The following is a 19540-nucleotide window of genomic DNA, read 5'->3' on the forward strand; positions in this document are numbered from 1 at the left end:
ACCCAACCGGCCCGAACTGGAAAGTAAGACCAAGGCCATTGATTGCTGGCGAACTAGAATTTTAGGACATAACCTAATATTCACATGGCAATGTTCGTACTTTCGCTAGATTGCATCCCACTATTTTGCCAACCAATACACCACAAGCTCCACTCCAAGGAAAGAAATAACGTCTTTAGCAATCACATTTCATTTCAATAGCTTTTTTTTCCGTTGAGAGCGGAATTCTTGTTTTAAGTTCGGAATTTTTGTTTTAAGCTCTTCCAAGTGTCCACCGTACATCGACCATTGAATGTTCATGTACTTGGACCTTCATTACAATATTGCATCATCAGCTAGATGCATTGTTGTTAATGTGACCTTCGTTTCTTCTGTCACGATGTTTGTGGCTCGAAAGTACTTTTCGAAGTCAAAGATAAAGTTCTCTAGGGTCTTGGCATCTCGAACCCCACAAAAGAGCTTGGGCTTTGGGACCTTTATCTTGTTGAATTGGAGACACCCCTAGCTGGTGTTTGCTTCTCGGTCGCTCTCATGGTGAGGTTTAAGCTTGCGCTTAGATCTGTCGTTTTAGCCCTAACCACTCCAAGGGTTGTTCTCAAATCCTCAGACATTTCGAGACCATCTGAATGATCGCTTATTGGGCATATTTTAAGCCTTCGATGCGTTCTTTCATTCAGGCAACAAAGCACATCGAGTTATCCCCACATTCATATCCTCCAGCAGTTGTGGCCTTGTCTTCTAGGGCCTCGACCCTAATCATTAATTCACGGACAAACATTGCCTCAAGGCGACCTGCCATCTCATTGATTATGTCCGCTTTAGCGGCAATCCCATTCATGCACAACTCCACAAGCCCCATTACATTAGGAACTTCACTCATGCAGAGTAAATGGTCTTCGATCTCTACCAATCGGTCAACTTGGGACTTGCCCAATTATTTTGCAGCGGACATGTTTGTATACTACGATTCTAGGAGCCAACTTGTCACAATCTCACTCTTGTGGCAGCCGGACAATGATTGTACAACAATTGTTCTAACCCAACAAACAAGGTAGCCGTGAGAAATTCCAACTTCGCGTACAATGTAGGCATATGCTCGAGCCTCAAAAAGAAACGGACTCGAAAAGAACCACTCAAAATAAACCAAGTTTAAACATAAAAGCTAGTCTATGGCCCTCGTTCCTAAGTACGCTCTTGTCCATGACCAGCTCCTAGTTACCTGGAAAAAAAATAATAAATATGAAATGAGTACAAACTCAGTAAGTATCCTACTTGTATATTCTCGATCGCGACATTAAACTATAATGTTAAGTCTTACTGGATTTTGAGGGGCTTGGCACTTAGAGCTCTCCTGGTTGCATGTCACTGGAAACTTCACCTAAAGTAGCCCTTAATTCTTCTCTCAGGAACACGAGTGGTGCAATCATGATCGTGTCATCCTACTGGTAAATCTTAGTGCAAGGCAACCTAACGAGATCCCATAGACATGAAAACTTACTAGTGCCTTGATAATCTCATTTCAAGGTTGTGTACAAAGTTCCACATTATGTAGGTGTCTTAAAAGTTGTAAAACAGGGTTATTATGGGCGAAGGGTATTATGGTCAATGGCTACCAAATTTCACACATGACTTTAACAAACCATAATATGTCCAGTATTAAAATTTCATACGAAACCGAGTTCGTTTAGGGGTCAATTTAACGTAACTTAATTTTCGAGCAGAATATTTCGTTTAAGCCCTTAACTCAAAGTTCTTAAAGTTTTTCTTTCATGTACCATTAATTCATACTTGAATTAGAGTTAGTGAAATATAAGCGATTCCTACAAGTATTTCTTAAGAAAAGTTTAAGATGGCTACTTACCTCTTGCTCGGTGTTCGGGGCCTCGTTTCATAAGTTTTTGATACTCGATTTTCTCCAAAAAAAAAAATTTGGCAGCCTTCTTAGTGATTCTAGTTTGTGGAACCATTGAGAATTTTATGAGAACCGGTCAAAAAATAATCCATGATAAATCAAGGAGGGACAAGATTTTGGGCTGAACCGGGCCACGTCATTATCTTCTTCCTCCCCCAAGGGAAGAAGACGCACGCGTCCGATGTCCGCCACCAAAAAGCGGCCTTCTCCAGCCCATTCTAGGCTGTTTCTCTCCTCGATTCCTTTACGAAACTTAAAGATGAATTGTCAACGAAAAGTTTGGGATTAGTATCTTAAATTTTAGTGGACTATATCGTAAGTTATGGGCGTCCAAACTAGAGAGAAAACTTTGATACTCCACTGCACCAAACCTAGAAAATCCTCCTTATATTTCACTTAAGCTATAGCTATAGGAATGAACTCTAAGGGACGACTTGACTTGCATGGTTGAGGCTAATTTTGAGATCTCTTTCCAGGTCTGCAATTCAACCTAGAACGCAAAATTTCCTTTTCTTGGGCAACTCGATTCAGAGAGAATTAATCCTCAACTGCTACTTCCGTTATACTCAACTGTAAACCAAGATTCTTGGCTTTCTCCTTCTTCTCCCTTCCAAAACCCTAGCTCCTTCCTCTTTTTCTTATTTTCATTATGTCTAGTCATCTTCAAACCCCTCGAGTAGGAGTATGGGCAAAATGACCATTTTGCCCCTAGGTTAACTTTGACCACTTTTTTCCACAACTATCCCGAGCATGTTTCTATTATTCAATGACTTGAGTTTCGTCCTTCCCAGCCTACAATAAAATCTTATTATTTTTCGAATTTAAGGAAGGAAGCAACGGAATATCCATACCTATTAAGCTTGGGCGTTACAAATATGCTATTTGAAGTCCAATTCAATCTATGTAGACCCATGTCATCAAGTTAGGACATGATATACAATTCAACTCATCCAATTATGTCAACTAATTCAACTTTTAGCCAAAAAGTAACTTAAATGGATCAAATAGAGGTCACCGTGACCTTATTTGTTACTGAAAACGTAAAAAACAACTCTAGAATTGTCCAAACATTAGGAATGAGTCTTGTAGCTCCAAATAAACCAAATTAGAGCTGTCAGAGCACACTGAGTCGAGCCGAAGCTAATGGGCATGCGGGGTAGAATTGCAATCAGGTTGGTTTGTAGGTTGATTATGGGGCAGGAGTGCGCATGGATTAGAGTCGGGTTGGGTCGAACACGTGGAACGAACACTCGTGTCAAACGCATCTTGGCCCATAAAGTATGTCTACATTTTTTAAGAAATTACAAGGTTAAAGATAGTTTATATAATTTAATCTATATTATAAACTACGACATTGTAAAATAACAATTACACAATTTTTTTTAACATAAAGTATGTTTATAAATGAATTAAAGTTTATACACTATCTTAGGCACTATCCTTTTAGCTTTGATTCAATTCGGTTCATGCATTCTCGATCATTTTTAGTCCCTATACTTTAAAAATTCAACCATTTTGACACAAAAGCAAGCAACCAACCAAATGAAGGGAACGGATATCAGAAAAGGGTCTCCATCGTTCATTCTTTATTCTTTATCTCTAGTCAAAGCCAATTTGGAGAATAAAAAGAAGAAAAAAGAAAGAAAAAGAGATGGAGAAGAAGAAAGAAGGTGGAGGAAGCCGATTTGGAGTTATGTTCAGAACTAGATCTCGACGGGTAGAATCAAACAAATATCAACTCATAAAATTTAGTGACTTCCACTTAGGTGAACCATATAAGTAGCATCACGATTAGTTTGGATGGATGACTTGTCTGTTATATGGACGACATGTGCCATGTGGCCCCTGTTCGGGTCGTATTTTATGTTTGTACAACGTGTACTATGCTATGTCATGAAACTATGGCATGTTATCACTGCTATTTGATACATGTACCTCCATATATCCGGCCATGTAAGCTATGTTAATACGTTCACTTTTTGCCTATGAGACATTATAATACCCTGTAAGTTAATCATGGTCAATATGACAAGTACCAAATATGTATGTCTCATAGTAATGTCATTCTCAAAAGAGTATGGAAGTATGATTGGTGTCATGATTATATGTCATGCTTTAATGTTATTGGACCTCATGCATCAAGATACTTCCCCCATATTGTTAGCAATAATGCGAGCATAACCACATTTATATTTGTCATGATGTTATGTTGATCCTTTCCCTGCACTAGCCCGACGAGTCATGCCCAAGTGTATGTATATGAGCCTGCCTGGTGAGTCTATATGCGCATGTTTGAGCAGTATGTAGAGAAATACTACACATCCAACCTTACTTGAACTGAAAAGCCCAGCCCTGGACATGTGTTTTATGAGAGAATAGGTCCCACCATATTGCATGTGATTGCATTTCCCAACTCCAGCATTATCTTACTGAGTATTTCTTAAATTCGTCTCGTCTCGTGCTAGGTAAAGATAAAGGTACCCCTATACGGATGATGATGTCGCAGTGAAGGTCATGGGGCTGAAAACCTATGGTAGTTGCATTCATTTCGTTTTAGTAGCTCTTAGGTTAGATCACATACGTTAGTTGCATTCATTTTGTTTTAGTAGCTCTTCGGTTACATCTAGTCATCATTTTTTTTTTAATTCGTTTTATCTATTTTTCTCTAATGTTATAATAATATTGTTTTTTATGAACTTATCATGAACATTTAAGTCCATGGCTATAAAATATTTGTACACCACATATTAGATATGTCATATATGTAGCAGCGTCACTGCTATGATGGAGCTCTCATCACGACATAAAACAATCATAAACCCAGACGAAGTAGGCAGCTCTCCCCCACAGCTCCCAAGTGATAGTTAGCACAATCGTGGACTGAACAGAAATAGTTAGCCCAATCTGGCATTTGTTAGCACTCACAAGTCACAAAAATATGAAAACAAAGCTATTCTTGTGAGTTTAGGTTATAGTTACCTCAGAGCATATGCAGAGGTGTGAAGCAAAAGGGTGTCGGTGAAGCTCTGATGGGGCTCTCACCACTGCATAAAACCCACTAAACTAACTAAGATTGGAATTGGAAAGTCACCAAATTAACAAAGCAGCAAACATAATCAGCGACGGGCAACCAAATCTTGAGAGAAAGAACACTTCCTTAATGTTCTTCCACTTGTAACAATTTATTAATTTCTTAACCTACAAAGAATTGAATCAGACTCATAAGTTCATTCATTCATTCAATCATTGCCTCATCTCAAACCTGAGACATTCTTCTTCACAATCTTCTTCTTCTTCTTCTTTCTTCCTTCATCATCAAAATCGGACCAAACTTAGACACAAGCTCAAGATCATCTTCTTTAACAATCTTGAAAAATCTCCATTCACAACAGTCTATTCAGTTGCATAATCTAACAGTACAAGCCACCGCTTGCGCCCAAAATTTGAGCCTCGCCTTAACGTCTTCTGGATGATCACCTGAATCGAATCAAATGTTAACAATCTTAATCAAATGTTTAACAATTTCAAAATCAAATGTTAACAATTTCAAAATCAAATGTAAACGATTTCAAAATCAAATGTAAACGATTTCAAAATCAAATGTTAACGATTCAAAATCAAATGTTTACGATTTCAAAATCAAATGTTAACGATTTCAAAATCAAAGGTTAACAATCTTAATCATATTCAACCTAAACAAACAGTTCAAAAACACTCCTCATTTTCAATCGATACAGAGATTAAGAATCGAATCGAATGGCTCACCAGGACTAGAGATCTTCCAATTAGGAATCGGACTGGAAACAGAATCCGCCAAATCGGGCAGAGAATGTTCCGGAACCTTCTGGTGCTCATCCAGAAACTTCTGGCTCATCGAATAACAGAGCTCGAGCGCTGGCAAAGTATTACAGAGCTCAGGAATTTCATCATAACAAAACGCAAACCCTAGATCCACACATCCTTTAAGCTCCTCGAGATCGTCGTCCGTCAAGCTCTTCGTCCTCGTCAAGTTCTCCTCATCCGAATCCTCAACAAAGCCCTCGAGCAAGATCTGGTTCTTCTTCTTCGTCTTCTTCTTCATTTTCGTGTTGTTCCAGTCTGTCGGAGAAACCGACTCATCACGATCGTCAGCGGAGTTGAACTCGGATTGGAAATGGAGGATTTGAGCTTCTCGGTCCCCTCCAATGGCGGATTCAGGAGAAATCTGAGATTCGAATTGAGATGAAAACGGACTCATTCTTTCTTTTCTTTGAATTTTGGTTGTTTGGGTAAACGCGTGGGGGATGATGCATTATAAAGCTGAGCCCACCCCTTAAACCAACAGATAAAAACAAATTCATATAATATAATTTAATAATAAACATAATTATTTTTTAATAAACATTAGATTTTCTCATTTTTATAAAATTGTCATCCAAAAAATATCTTGGAAAATTCATGAAATAAGAATTATATAATTTTTCTATATGATATAATATAAAAATATTTAAATTAATAAAGAGCTTAAACATTATTCACATTAGAAATATTATTTTAATAAATATTATATATATATATATATATATATATATATATATATATATTTAAATTAATAAAAATATCTTAAAACTTTTAAAAAATTTAGTAATATTCTTACTTTAAAAAAAAAGTCTAAAAAATATCATTTTTATTGGTTTAAAAAAAATATTATTAAATTTTTAATAATATTATTAGAATTTACTCGAAAATAATTTGATTAATTATTATTATTTTCCTTTTTTAACTTAAGTGGGGACAGTATGGGATGCATGTGATTTTGATGATGGATGCATGGATCATGAAATGCGTGTATGCGTGACCATGATGACATGGACAGCTAGAATGACAGGTTGGTGATGAATGACAGCCACGAGCCGAGAAATTTGTGGCTGTCATTTTGGATTCTGAACAGTGCTATGTGAGGATATCAAAAAAGATTGCAGGTGTGTTACACGTGTTTCCGCCTTAATTACAACCTAATTTCTTTTCATTTCAGTTTTATATAATTATTTAAACTCACAATTTTTATTTGGATCATAATTTTAAAATAAAATATTAGTTTTGTTTAATAAAAAAATTATATTATTTTATATATATCACGATAGCTTCCTTTACTTATAATTTATGTATGAGCTCGATTTGATTGAGTTAGAAGTACTGTTTGGACCAATTTAAATTTTTCGATCTGTTGGTTCTTCCACTTGATCAACCTTGTTTAGATATTGCAATTCAACCCGATTCAGCTCCCTCCCCTTTTATTACTATTTTGGATCGAACTGGATTCATGAAATCGAGATCAAATTGATGAATATAATAATGAATAGTTGTGTTGGTGCGACGAATGATGGATGGTGAATGATTATTATTCAACCTTGACGAACAATGGACGACAATCGACCAGATTGTTGTGTTGCCACGATAAATGAAGAACTGCAAGTGGCAAGAAACCGTGTAAGATGACTTGAATCAGAAGACTATGAATGTGAAAGATGTAAAAAATAAAAACTCTATACTACAAATCAAGGGAAAGCTTTGATACCAAATTATATGGAATCAGTTTAAGGGGAGTAAGATTCAGATTACTTTATTAATCGAATATCTCAAGGCAAGAACACTTGTTCGAGATTCAAATCACTCCACAAGTAAATCGATCATGTCTGACTTGAATGATTTTTATTAATCAAATATCTCAAGGCAAGAACATTTGTTTGAGATTCGAATCACTCCACAAACAAGATCGATCTGTCGAGCTTGAATGATTCTACATGCAACCTAAACTACATATAATTGCAAAGAAACTTAGTCATTGACTAAACAAAAGCACAAATGCTCATTTTTACTCTTGGTTCATATTGTATGATTGATGTCTTCTAGTTCATATCAACTCGACTTAAAATTATGAAATCATCACACCATTCATTCAATCCCATAATTGAGGCTTTTCAGTATTCAAACAAGGAAGTTTGGTTGTTGCATTCGATTATTTTCCGTTCAAAATAGGTTATAATTTCTTTAACACAGTAAATGCCAAACCTATTTTGCACACTTTTACCCCAAATTTGGGAACTTTTGCAATAATTTGCAAATTATTGTATATTCTTAAATTCCTTGCTCGACCAATAATAATTTCATCCAAAACACATTGCCATAAAATTACCCATTGTTTTGTTGAATGTCATTCATGAATTTAATCGTTACGTTCTTCCTATATATATATATATTACATAAAATTAAAAATTCACAAATTTATGAGATATTTTAAAAAAATTTAAGATTTTTTTTTTTTTAATTTTACAAAAGAAAAATAAAATTTAAAGTAATCTAAGGAGTGCATTCATCCCTTCTTTCATGTATCTATGTGCATGTCCACATAGCATACATGACATGTAATAAGACACGTGTCAAATAATTTAGTCTCAGTCCCCCTAGAGGCCTAAACAGATAACGACAATTATTTCCCACGTGGCTTGTCTGTCACACAGACAATAATTCCAAAAGAAAAAATAAATGAACAACAAGCAATCAAACACCGAGTCAGGATATTATTTCTATCACCACTAATCATTTTACGCCACGTATGTGGGGTCCACTGGTTTGACTATAATATGACCAGTTAGAGCACGCCACGTTAGCCTGGACAATTAACCGTGTTGGACACGTATTATGGCGGCTGTATTGGCATATTCGAATCAAACCAGGGGTAGAGTTGGAATAAAAATCCTTACCGAATTTTATTAAAAAATATAAATGTAATTTAAGTTGACTATGGCGTTTGACTAAGTAAAATCTGATGTCCAAACGTAACTTAATCATCAAATTTGTTTTATTATTATTATTATTATTATTAAATATTATAATTCTAAAATTATCTTTTTTTTTTACTCGCTAATATAATAAATTGACATTTTTTAATTTAATAATGAAAAAAATGTGTAACATTTTAAACTCAGTCTAATGATAGTTCATATAATATATAAATAATGGCTAGAGATTTGACTAAATCAGTTGACTTAATCATTGAAATTTAACTTATAACCATAAGTCTAAATTATTAATTTAATCATTTAATGAATGGTTGTGTTTCCATAATAATGGGTTGAAATTTGGATACAAAATTAATATCTTAATTAACTATGTGGGTGAGAGTTGGGTTGACAGCTATCGAGACATGTCATATTAAAGTTTTTGTGATTAAAAACGTTATTAAATACAATTTTGACTTAAAAACATAAAGGAAAATAATGTTAATCATAATAAAATTTGGGTTCTTATCCACGATAACACGTCTTTAATTTGTTGATAATTTTAGTGTTTTATAGACACGATTCAAATGTATTTTCAATCGTTCAAATCTAACGTCACAAGAGGAAGTTGTGACCAAAAGAAGATTCGTACAAATATTATGTGGAAATGATGTGGCACATAGCGAGTCCATATAATATCATGACATATATAGATATGGTAATGTATGTGTCTGTATTCATTATAACGTAGAAGTATCTCGATGTACGTGAACATACTAGATGCATGAGATCATTATAGTTTAAAATCGTGGCGTAAACGTATGATGCAAGTCGTACGAATACATACATAGCATAACAATACTCGTGAAGTAATCATGCTAACGTAGTATGCATGACACGTCATTTAAAGGCGTTATGCATCATGGGACATGAAAGTCACAACAAGATCCATAACATAAACATATCATAACATAATACATGTCATACATTCATAAAATATGTCACAGGTAAGGGGTCACAAAGGAAGTGTCATTCATACTTCATTCAATTCGTCCAACCAATTTAATAGTGAGACCACTTACGACCTAAGCCAAAGTTACTAATTATTCTTAATACTAGCCTGAATTTGGACTTTAAAGTCTAATTCAATTTGATTTTTACCATGGTATTTGATTTTTTAACTATAACATTTATAATTAATTATTTAATTCAATGACAATACTAATTTAACTATTTACAATAAAATTTTTATATAATTTTATTAAAATCATTTATTTCAAAATAATTATTAATATCTAACAAATTAAAAAATCTAAATTTTAATTCATAGGATAATTAAATTAAAATTTAAGGCATATGAATGTATAATTAATGTATTATTATAATGATATAAAATTTATAAATATATCTTATTTAATATAATTTTCCTCTATCATTATACTATTTATTATTATTATTATTATTATTATTATTTGATTTTTGAAATTAATTATTTAATTTGATGACGTACTAATTAAAATCATTTGTTTAAAAATAATTATTAATATTGATAACTAAATAAACTTAGAACCTAAAATTTAATGCATTAGTACTTATTAATAAATGAAGATTAAATTAAAATTTAAGATATGTTATTATTTTATTAATAAATTATTATAATGGTATAAGATTGGTAAGTATGTCTTATTTAATTAATTTTATCCACCTAGACTAAATATTTATAATTAGAAGTTTATACAATTTTATTAAAATTATTTATTTAGAATAGGATAATTATTAAGATTTATTGCCCACTAAATTCAAAAACATTAAATTAAAATTTAATTAGTTAAAATAAAATTAAATAAGGTACTAAACCCAACAACCTTTTAAAAAATTGAAAAGTCAAATAATGTCACGTGTTTCATGTGACTATATGATCGAGTAAATTTAGCTTGGTCGGATTCAAGTTCAAATAAGTGGTCCATCAAATGATATATGTCGGCCCAAATTCAAATGTTTTTGGGCCCAAAGATCATCTAATAAGCCCAATCACACACTATCCCTTTAAAAGTCTATAAACAAAGAAGCTCATATTCATTTTTGAGAGTCTAGAAAATGAGACAAAACTCTTTAAAAGGTCTATTTTAGAGGTGAAAGACGTTTTAAAGATTAGAAAACTTCGTGACCTAAAGTCGAGAGCGGGTTTAATGTATGACATCAAAGACGTCTTTTGTTTCCTCTTTTGCCCTTACATTTTTAATAAATTGTATGTTGTGATTTATAACACGGTCTTTACTTTTCAGTCTGGACAAAGTTTGATGTGTAATACTTTTTAACACACGACCTACACACACTTGGATCCACCAGGCGAGCTTGTATACATACATCTTGGGCATGCTTGTCAAGCTAGCGTACACTCACATTGCCAAAAGCCACGGGAAAGGAGCATACATAATTTTTATGGTGTACATATATCGTAGTGTACGCGTCTGTACTAATCATAATGAAAAAGTATCCCGATGCATGTAACATACAAAATACATGAGGTCCTCGTAACTTTAATCATGGAAAACTTATGATGCAACTTATACCTTTGTTCTTTTCATGTCATAGTGCCCCTTCGAGACATACATGCATTGTACTCATCATATCTTTCATGATTAACATTGGCTTACTGTCTCGTAGGCATAGAGTGAACATATTAACATAGTTTTACGTGGCATGACATATGGAGGTTCATGTGCATCGTACAAGATCGATATCACAACATGGTTCGATAACATGACATAATCATATCATAATATAACTTATAACATGGTATAATCTTATATCATGGCATAACTAGAGGTCGACATTTCGACTAATCCGGCTTGACTCTGATACACTTAGACCATTTCCTACTATTTTTAACTTTTCGGAAACGTTTAAGGTTAGTATACGCATTAAAGTCCATGACATAGTTTTATGAATTATTTTAAATGAATGTTTCTGCATAAAAAGATCATGTCATGCATGTGGTAGCGAATCTCTTTCAGTAGGAAAATAGAGTCGTTACCATTGGTATAAGAGCTCTAGGTTATATATATATATATATATATATATATATATTTTTTTTTTTTAATATCGAAAGAAAATCTAATAGGAAAGTAAAAAATTTGGAATAAAGTAAATGGATAATTATTGATTTGATAAAGGAAAATAAATGCATTAAATATGTGAGCTTGAAATGTGCATAAATTGCATTTAATAAATAATAAAAAAAAAAAGTTTGAAATATTTGCATGAGAGGCCCTTGGAAAGAGCCATATTTGCAAAATCACCCCTTGAGTTTGCGTACACAAATCCCTCTTCAGTTCGTTCTTATTTCTTCTCTCTCTCGGAAAACCAAAACCAAAACCAAAACCCCACTCTGATTCTCTCTCTCATCCTCATTTTCCCCTTTCTCTCTCTCCTTAACCGACCCCCCTTGAATTCCCATTCCCTAAATCGCTTCTCCCACATCCCAATTTTGACGATTTTCCTCCTTCCGCCATGGATTCTGAGGACGATCTTCATTACTCCACCGACGTTGAATCTGTCGATGATGATTGCGATTTCTACAGCGGTGAAATGGACATGGGTATGGGATATTACAGCGATGACGACGATCCTGACGCTGAAGATTTCGTGGACGACGAAACCGATGATTACTTCGACTCACGTCGACGCGAGGTTGGTTTTCGAATTCTTTCTGCCTTGCTTCTTTTTTTATTTGTTGTTTCTCAAAAGTAGGTAAATTGACGGGAAATTTTGATCTCTTTTGGCGGCTAGGCAGTGATCTTTGAGATAAGAATGGGTTTTAATCATTCTATTTGATCTTTTGGTAATCTTAGTTTTCGAGGTTGTGCTCCTTGCTGCTCTTGAAGTTGATTTAAGTGATATGGTTTTCTTTTGTCGAGTGGCTGAGTGGGGTTTATATCTGGTTCCGAATTGAGGACTGCTAAGAACAAGTATTGGGTTTATGCAGTTGTTTGGGCGGGGAGAAAAGTTGGATATTTTGTTTGTATGGTTTTGTAACGAAACTCGCACTGGAGTACTGACGGTAACCTGTGTACAAATAGCGAATAGCTTACTCTGTTTAAACTTGAAAGAAAAAGGAATTCAGTATGTCCCTTTCTTTGGATGGTATCTTTCACTTTTGGATTTTTCATGTGAAGTTGTATCCTGACAGCCAGAGATGGAGAAGTTAACTTCATTACCACTCCATAAGTTCTATTTTCACTTGGGTTTTTACGGTACAAATGATAATTGGATAGTTTTCTTATTTGGATACACATTAGACTAAGTTAGGGCATCATCTTGTGTAGTTGTGTTAGAATGCGGAATAGATAGGTGGTACTCCAATATATATGTATATATATGTGTGTGTGTGTGTGAGTGTGTGTGTATAGCAGAGTTTGGTGAGGTAGGGATTAGGGCAGGGCCGGGCATTTCCCATCTCTCACCCCATTTAGCTAATGGGGAGAAATTTCTCTCCGCTCCTTCCTCCATCTCCTGTTTATACGGAGATTATCCACCCCGGAGCCCCAGCCTCACGGGTTAAATTAACATCTCTATTAATAATAAAACTGTGGCATAACCTTTCTTTACTACTTGTAACGGTTTTGATGGTTTGAACATGGTTAGGGTGGAAATAAGCCTCTATATCAGGGATGTGGATAAGCTTTTACTAAGTATTGATGATTTGGTGCAATTTTCAATTACAACATGTTTTTTTCCATCTCTTCGATCCATGCTAGCCATCCCATCCCATGAAAATCTGACGTTTTACTATTAATTATAGGCAAAGTTTGTTTTAAATCTTGTGATTGTCTTTGTATTTTTTTCTTTTTATTGTTACTGATTTTAACTTGTGTCCTTGTGCAGCTAAATTATACCATACTAAATGAGTCAGATATAAGACAACGCCAAGAGGACGACATTACAAGAATTTCTTCAGTACTTTCTATATCACGTGTAGCATCAATTGTGTTACTCCGCCACTTCAATTGGTATGGTTTTTAATTGTTGAATTATTGTCCATCTGGTCTAGGCATTTCTTCTCTGTTTTCTCTTTGTGATTGTCTTGGTTTCCTATAGCAAGCAAACATTTTGTGGTAAAAAAACATTTCCCTGTTTTTTGGAATATACATTGAAGGCTTCCGTAATCATGCATGTTTTTATATATATGTTATCAATTTGCCACGCAGGAGTGTTACTAAAGTCCATGATGAATGGTTTGCTGATGAAACTAGAGTAAGGAAGCAAGTTGGCTTGTTGGAAGCACCTGTTGTACATGTCCTAAATGCTAGAGAAGTAAGAAATGAAAATATTTGAATCCACATCCTTGTCTTGGTTTCTTATGAAAGTTGTGTTGGTGTATTTTGACTGCATAACACTTCGAAAATATCTTGACGGTTGCCTTTTCTGGCAGCGAACCTGTGGAATCTGTTTTGAGTCCTATCCAATTAGTAGGATCAAGTCAGCCGCCTGTGGTCATCCTTTCTGTGCCAACTGCTGGGAAGGTTTGCCATAATTCTTTTTTACAGTGTCATAAATTTCTAATGAAGTATCAATATATGCTTCTATTCTGTGCAAGGATCTATAACGCGAATTATGTTCAAGTTATTTAAGTTCTTCATGTTCTGGACATTAATTATAGTTTATTATATTCTTTACTAAGGCTGTCTTTGCTGAGTACATATATTTGCTGGAATACTGACTTTTAGGCATAATCTATAAACACAAAATCTACTCTTTTGCGTGCTTGGCTTTGTCCAGATGCTTGTCAAGGAAATCCAATTCTACAATCCGTATAGCCTTCCCAATCATTAGCTACTCACTGTCTTAACAACCAGGAGTTGGTATGAATTAGATAGCTTATCTGCTGCTCGCTCTCAAGAATATGAGAAGCTTTCACATACATTAATGAGCTTCTGGGTATTATTAATATTATTTTCTGATTTTATTCATTAATCCGAATAATAAATATAGAATTGAGGATATCTATTCAATTAATTTCACAATGTACCCAACTTAACATGTATGTAATGTAAGTTTTTGTGTTAATTTACCTTATCACTTTCATGACATCTGTTTCCACTTCTAGTTAATTTTGGTAACAAACCTCTACTTTTGTGATTTATTCATGTGCAAAAATGTCTGCTATTAACTTTCTTGGACTGTTTTTTATATTATTATTGGAATTACTCCACTTAGTTCACATGACCTTATTTTTTTTTGTTTTTTTTTTTAATATCCACATCTTGATCTTGTAATATCTTTATGTTTCGTGCATGGATCTCTGGATAGGCTTTATTATTATTGGAATTACTCCACTTAGTTCACTTGACCTTTTTTTTTTTTTTTTTTTTTTTTTAATATCCACATCTTGATCTTGTAATATCTTTATGTTTCGTGCATGGATCTCTGGATAGGCTACATTACCACATCAATTAATGACGGTCCTGGATGTCTGGCGTTGAGATGTCCTGATCCTTCTTGCAGTGCTGTGGTTGATCAAGACATGATTAACTCATTGGTCTCGGATGAAGACAGGAAGAAATATGCTCGTTACCTTCTTAGGTCTTATGTTGAAGACAACAAAAAGGTTGAACTTGATTTGTTGGCTTATTATTTACTTTAATTCTGAGTCCACTTCAATCATACGATTTGATTATTTAAGTTGTGTTTCCTTGTTTTTTAAATGTTAGCAGAACCATCAGCCATACCCGTGATTAGTGTAGTAACCTTTACATGCTTAAATTTAAGTCCATGCGTGAATTATATTAAATGGTAGCTTTGTTTTATAATGGCATGAGTTAGGGTAACAGTAGCTTTCTTTTTTTTTTTTCCTTTTATTCTTTGTGTTCATTTTGCTAAAAGTTGCAATTTTCTTTTATTTTTTATTGTTACTTCCCTATCTTTCTCTTGTTTTTGTTTTCACATTCTTCCTTTATACTGTAGACTAAATGGTGCCCCGCACCTGGTTGTGAGCATGCTGTTCTCTTTGATGCCGGCAATGGAAATTATGATGTTTCTTGCCTCTGCACATATGGCTTTTGCTGGAAAGTTGGTATCACCAATATTTCTAAAATTATTATTTTAGCTTTTATAGTTATTTTATATACGTATTTAACTTTTCTTTTGAACCTTCAGTGCACAGAAGAAGCTCACCGTCCTGTAGATTGTGCAACTGTGGAAAAATGGATTTTAAAGAACAGTGCTGAGTCCGAAAATATGAATTGGTATTTCTTCGGGCATTCATTGTCTTCTTCAATTTTTGCAACACTCCTTGAAGATTTTAAAGTAAAATTTGTTTGACCCTTTTTTCCCTTACAATTAATGTTAGCTTTCCTGGAGTCTTCTTCTCATTTGCTTTTTCTTTTGTATTCTCATTGTTCCATCTGTTGTTCTTGTGCAAGACATTGAACATGATTAACAATGAGTTGATAGTCACGTGCTATGTTTGCGTGTCTGCACATAAGTTTCATTTATATTTTCCAATGAGGCATGAACAAGTGAAAAGGTTTAAAGAAGTAATTAGCTTATTTTTTCGGAAACCTAATTTTATTTATATTATAATTTCAGGATATTAGCTAATTCCAAGCCTTGTCCAAAGTGCAAGCGGCCAATTGAGAAAAATCAAGGGTGCATGCACATGACTTGCACACCTCCGTGTACATTTGAATTTTGCTGGTAAGCTTTGATGTTGTGGACGGAATGAAGTCATCTCGTCATCTCGTCTATGTTGGGGGGGGGGGGGGGGTCTAAGTTTTCCTTTCCTCGTTAATGTTTGGAACTGGCCATTTGGATGATCCAGAATGTAGAAAGATCATAACACGGTTGATTTGACAGATTTTGATCGTATATATCCACTCTTTGTTGTGTGAATAGGACTAAGCAGAGAAAAAAGGGTTTTCATTGATTGCATCTTTTGATGGACATTACGACTGGATTGTTCTTTAACTTCGTAAATTTTATTTAGTGCAGGCTGTGTCTTGGTGCATGGTCCGATCATGGTGAAAGAACTGGTGGCTTCTATGCTTGCAACCGATATGAGGTAGCTAAGCAAGATGGTGTGGTAAGGAACCTTCCAAGCTATAACCAACTCCAGTAGTGTTCTGTGGAGTTATCCTTGAAATTGATTTTTTTTATGCTTAATATTGTAGTATGACGAGGCTGAGAAAAGAAGAGAAATGGCGAAGAATTCTTTGGAAAGATACACTCACTATTACGAACGTTGGGCAAGCAATCAAACAGTATGCCGAACAACCATCTCCAACTTAGATATGCTAGTCTTTATATAGTTTTCTAATTCTAGCCATGGTCTCTAGTATCCTGATAGGCACATGATTCATGATTGTTTGTTTATCCTCTATGATATGCTTCTTTTATTTTCCTTCTTAATGTGTGTGTACTGTTTGCTTCTTGTCAACTTATTGCAACATTTGAAAGAGAGGGGAAGGGAAAAAAAAAAATAGAGGGTACAACATTAGGTTCAATTCTTGGTGTAGTCAACCTGCTAAGATTTATCCTTGGAAGTTCTATGATGGCTAACATAAATATTTTTGGATTCATTTGCATTCACAAAGTATTCATTTTTATGGACGAGCAGGAATTTTTCTTGTTGAGATTATTGTACTTATTCTTTATTAGTAATTCACAATATTCACTATCTTCTGCCTACCATATCATTATTGTCATATCATATTCTTCATATAGCAATCTGTTAAAATAAGCCGCTGCGTTATTTATTATTAAGTAATATTTGCTGAACATTCTGTTGGATGGCAGAAGAAAGGTAACAATTGGACAATTTTTTTTTTTTGTTTCCTATTGCAAGTGGTTCCTAAGATTTTTCTCTGGGAAGGTTTTCTTTTTGCTCCTTGATGGACAGACCTTGTTGACTAGGTTTTTATGCATCGTTTTTTCTTCTTGTCCAAGCCAATTTTTTGAGGTCTATTAAAATTTATTTCGTACCTTAAGTGTGTATGTCTCATTTTCTCGTGTTTGTCTGTTCAGTCGATTGATTCTTTTCATTTAAACCTGCTGGGTAAACTATTGATCTCTTTCATAAAATCTGGACATTGTTCAAACCGTTTTATTTTTAATACTTTTTGTTTATTGCTTGTTGACGTTATGCTGTCTTTGTCCTTTGCAGTCTAGGCAAAAAGCAATAGCAGATTTGCATCAAATGCAGAATGTGCATGTGAGTTTCTATTTTAGTTAACTTTTTGTTTTTAACGAGCTACTGGTTTACTAGTTCTCATAACTTTCAATGTGGTTTACTAGTTCTCGTAACTTTCGATGTTTAGAACCGTCTTATACCCATCTCTAGTTTTTGAATGATGTGCATTGTTTTGGTTGCTGGTGGGTGAAAAAAATCGAATTACAAGAACCTGCATGTGTGATTATACTGATTTCTCTTGTTTTCTTTATGCCCTATTAAATATTGGAGATAATGATTCTTATTTCTTGTTCTTTCTTAGATTGAGAAGCTCAGTGATATACACTGCACTCCTGAGTCTCAGCTAAAGTTCATAACAGAGGCTTGGTTACAGGCATGTACAAAACTATCCAACTATGAAACATCAGATTTCTTTGGTTTATTGGTGCTTAGATTTACGTTCTTGTAATAGACTTTCAAATTGTGTAACAATTTTAAAAAGTTATATAACTCAAGGATCTTCATGATTTTATAGTATTATAGTTACAGATTGAGTTTTAAAGGATATTGATAATAGTTTTAAGAAAAAGATAGAAGAAAAACTACATTTTGAATATTATTTTAGGCCAATCGTCTTTTAACCTCGTTATTTTCTTGTGATTGTTTGCAGATAATTGAATGTAGACGAGTTTTGAAATGGACTTATTCATATGGATATTACCTGCCGGAACAGGAGCATGCCAAGAGACAGTTTTTTGAGTATTTACAAGGTAATTGCATTCTCGCGGTACCAAGGAACACACTTACTTTATGGTATGGATGCTAAAAAATCGATATTTACTTCTCCTGCAGGTGAGGCCGAGTCGGGATTAGAAAGGCTCCATCAATGCGCGGAAAAGGAATTGCTCCAGTTCGTCAGTGCAGAAGGTCCATCAAAAGAATTTAATGACTTCCGCACAAAGCTTGCTGGTCTAACCAGGTAAATGAAGGCTCATTCATAAACACAGTTCTTATTTCAATATAAAAGTGCATAACCTGACATTTTAAAACTCGTGTTTTTGTGTTCGTCACATACAGCGTCACTCGAAATTACTTTGAGAACCTAGTTAGAGCATTAGAGAACGGGCTTTCGGATGTGAATTCTCATGGAGCAAGCAGCGGCACAACGAGCTCAAAAAACACAGCAGGAAGTAGTAAAGGAGGAGGGAGAAGCGGACGAGGTAAGGGAATCAGTCGAATCGGGAGCTCAACCAGAAGTGGCGATAATGCTGCAACTCATTGGTCATGTGAGCACTGTACGTTTGTGAACACAAAATCTAGTAGCACATGCGAGATGTGCCATCAACAACACCATTGAGAAAAAACCTCTGGTGTTTCAACCGAAGTAGAGAAAGAGAGTAATCAACAAGGAGGAGAAATGGAAAGGAAATGTCTGATTTGGTGTGTTGTGTTAGCAGACCCTTTTTTCTTTGTGTTGATTATTCTCAAGTCCATTTGAAAAACAAAAAGAAAAAAAAAGAAGAGGGAGGGGGGAGGGATGATGTTGTGTTTGGTTAAGAGAGAGAGAGAGAGAGAGAGAGAGAGAGAGAGGGAAATGTCAAATATGATTTGAATGTAAATAGTTGGCAGTATAAATTAACAACAAATATGTGTTTTCCCAAAAACCAAAAATGTGGATTTCACTTGCTCTGCTGCTGC

The 19540-nt window shown here is 34.5% G+C and overlaps 2 protein-coding genes across 5 annotated transcripts; one reads left to right on the top strand and one right to left on the bottom strand.

Moving 5' to 3' along the window:
- Window positions 1–4583: 4583 nt before the first annotated feature.
- Window positions 4584–6190, bottom strand: LOC111806454 (uncharacterized). 3 transcript variants are annotated; one of them, XR_002816813.2, is made up of 4 exons: window positions 5678–6190; window positions 5175–5389; window positions 4892–4956; window positions 4584–4792 (listed from the first exon to the last, which is right to left on the bottom strand). XR_002816813.2 is itself a non-coding variant. In XM_023691779.2 (2 exons), exons 1-2 carry the CDS (start codon window positions 6147–6149, stop codon window positions 5310–5312), a joined length of 552 nt encoding a protein of 183 aa, XP_023547547.1. In that variant the 5' UTR covers window positions 6150–6190; the 3' UTR covers window positions 5050–5309. The 3 variants fall into 3 exon arrangements, 1 of the variants encoding a protein (XP_023547547.1); XR_015423096.1 differs by having other exon boundaries at window positions 4584–4956; XM_023691779.2 differs by lacking the exons at window positions 4584–4792; window positions 4892–4956 and having other exon boundaries at window positions 5050–5389.
- Window positions 6191–12039: 5849 nt separating this feature from the next.
- Window positions 12040–19363, top strand: LOC111807304 (putative E3 ubiquitin-protein ligase ARI7). 2 transcript variants are annotated; one of them, XM_087129218.1, is made up of 15 exons: window positions 12040–12366; window positions 13561–13685; window positions 13884–13989; window positions 14108–14198; window positions 15111–15283; window positions 15640–15744; window positions 15832–15920; window positions 16264–16371; window positions 16666–16756; window positions 16845–16934; window positions 17837–17884; window positions 18165–18236; window positions 18513–18612; window positions 18695–18821; window positions 18920–19363. In XM_087129218.1, exons 1-15 carry the CDS (start codon window positions 12187–12189, stop codon window positions 19197–19199), a joined length of 1785 nt encoding a protein of 594 aa, XP_086985344.1. In that variant the 5' UTR covers window positions 12040–12186; the 3' UTR covers window positions 19200–19363. The 2 variants fall into 2 exon arrangements, with proteins under 2 accessions (XP_086985344.1, XP_086985345.1); XM_087129219.1 differs by lacking the exon at window positions 18920–19363 and having other exon boundaries at window positions 18695–18825.
- The last annotated feature ends 177 nt before the right edge of the window (window positions 19364–19540 follow it).

Source organism: Cucurbita pepo, chromosome 12 (assembly GCF_057944985.1).
Source record: "Cucurbita pepo subsp. pepo isolate OVF chromosome 12, ASM5794498v1, whole genome shotgun sequence".
Classification (NCBI taxonomy): domain Eukaryota; kingdom Viridiplantae; phylum Streptophyta; class Magnoliopsida; order Cucurbitales; family Cucurbitaceae; genus Cucurbita; species Cucurbita pepo.

Coding starts and splice junctions, on each gene's coding strand:
- LOC111807304 (XM_087129218.1), top strand. CDS start 12,187: ATGGATTCTGAGGACGATCTTCATTACTCCACCGACGTTGAATCTGTC. Junction 16,757..16,844: donor TAGCTAAGCAAGATGGTGTG/GTAAGGAACCTT, acceptor TTAATATTGTAG/TATGACGAGGCTGAGAAAAG. Junction 16,935..17,836: donor GTTGGGCAAGCAATCAAACA/GTATGCCGAACA, acceptor TGTCCTTTGCAG/TCTAGGCAAAAAGCAATAGC.
- LOC111806454 (XM_023691779.2), bottom strand. CDS start 6,149: ATGAGTCCGTTTTCATCTCAATTCGAATCTCAGATTTCTCCTGAATCC. Junction 5,390..5,677: donor TTGGAAGATCTCTAGTCCTG/GTGAGCCATTCG, acceptor GATTCGATTCAG/GTGATCATCCAGAAGACGTT.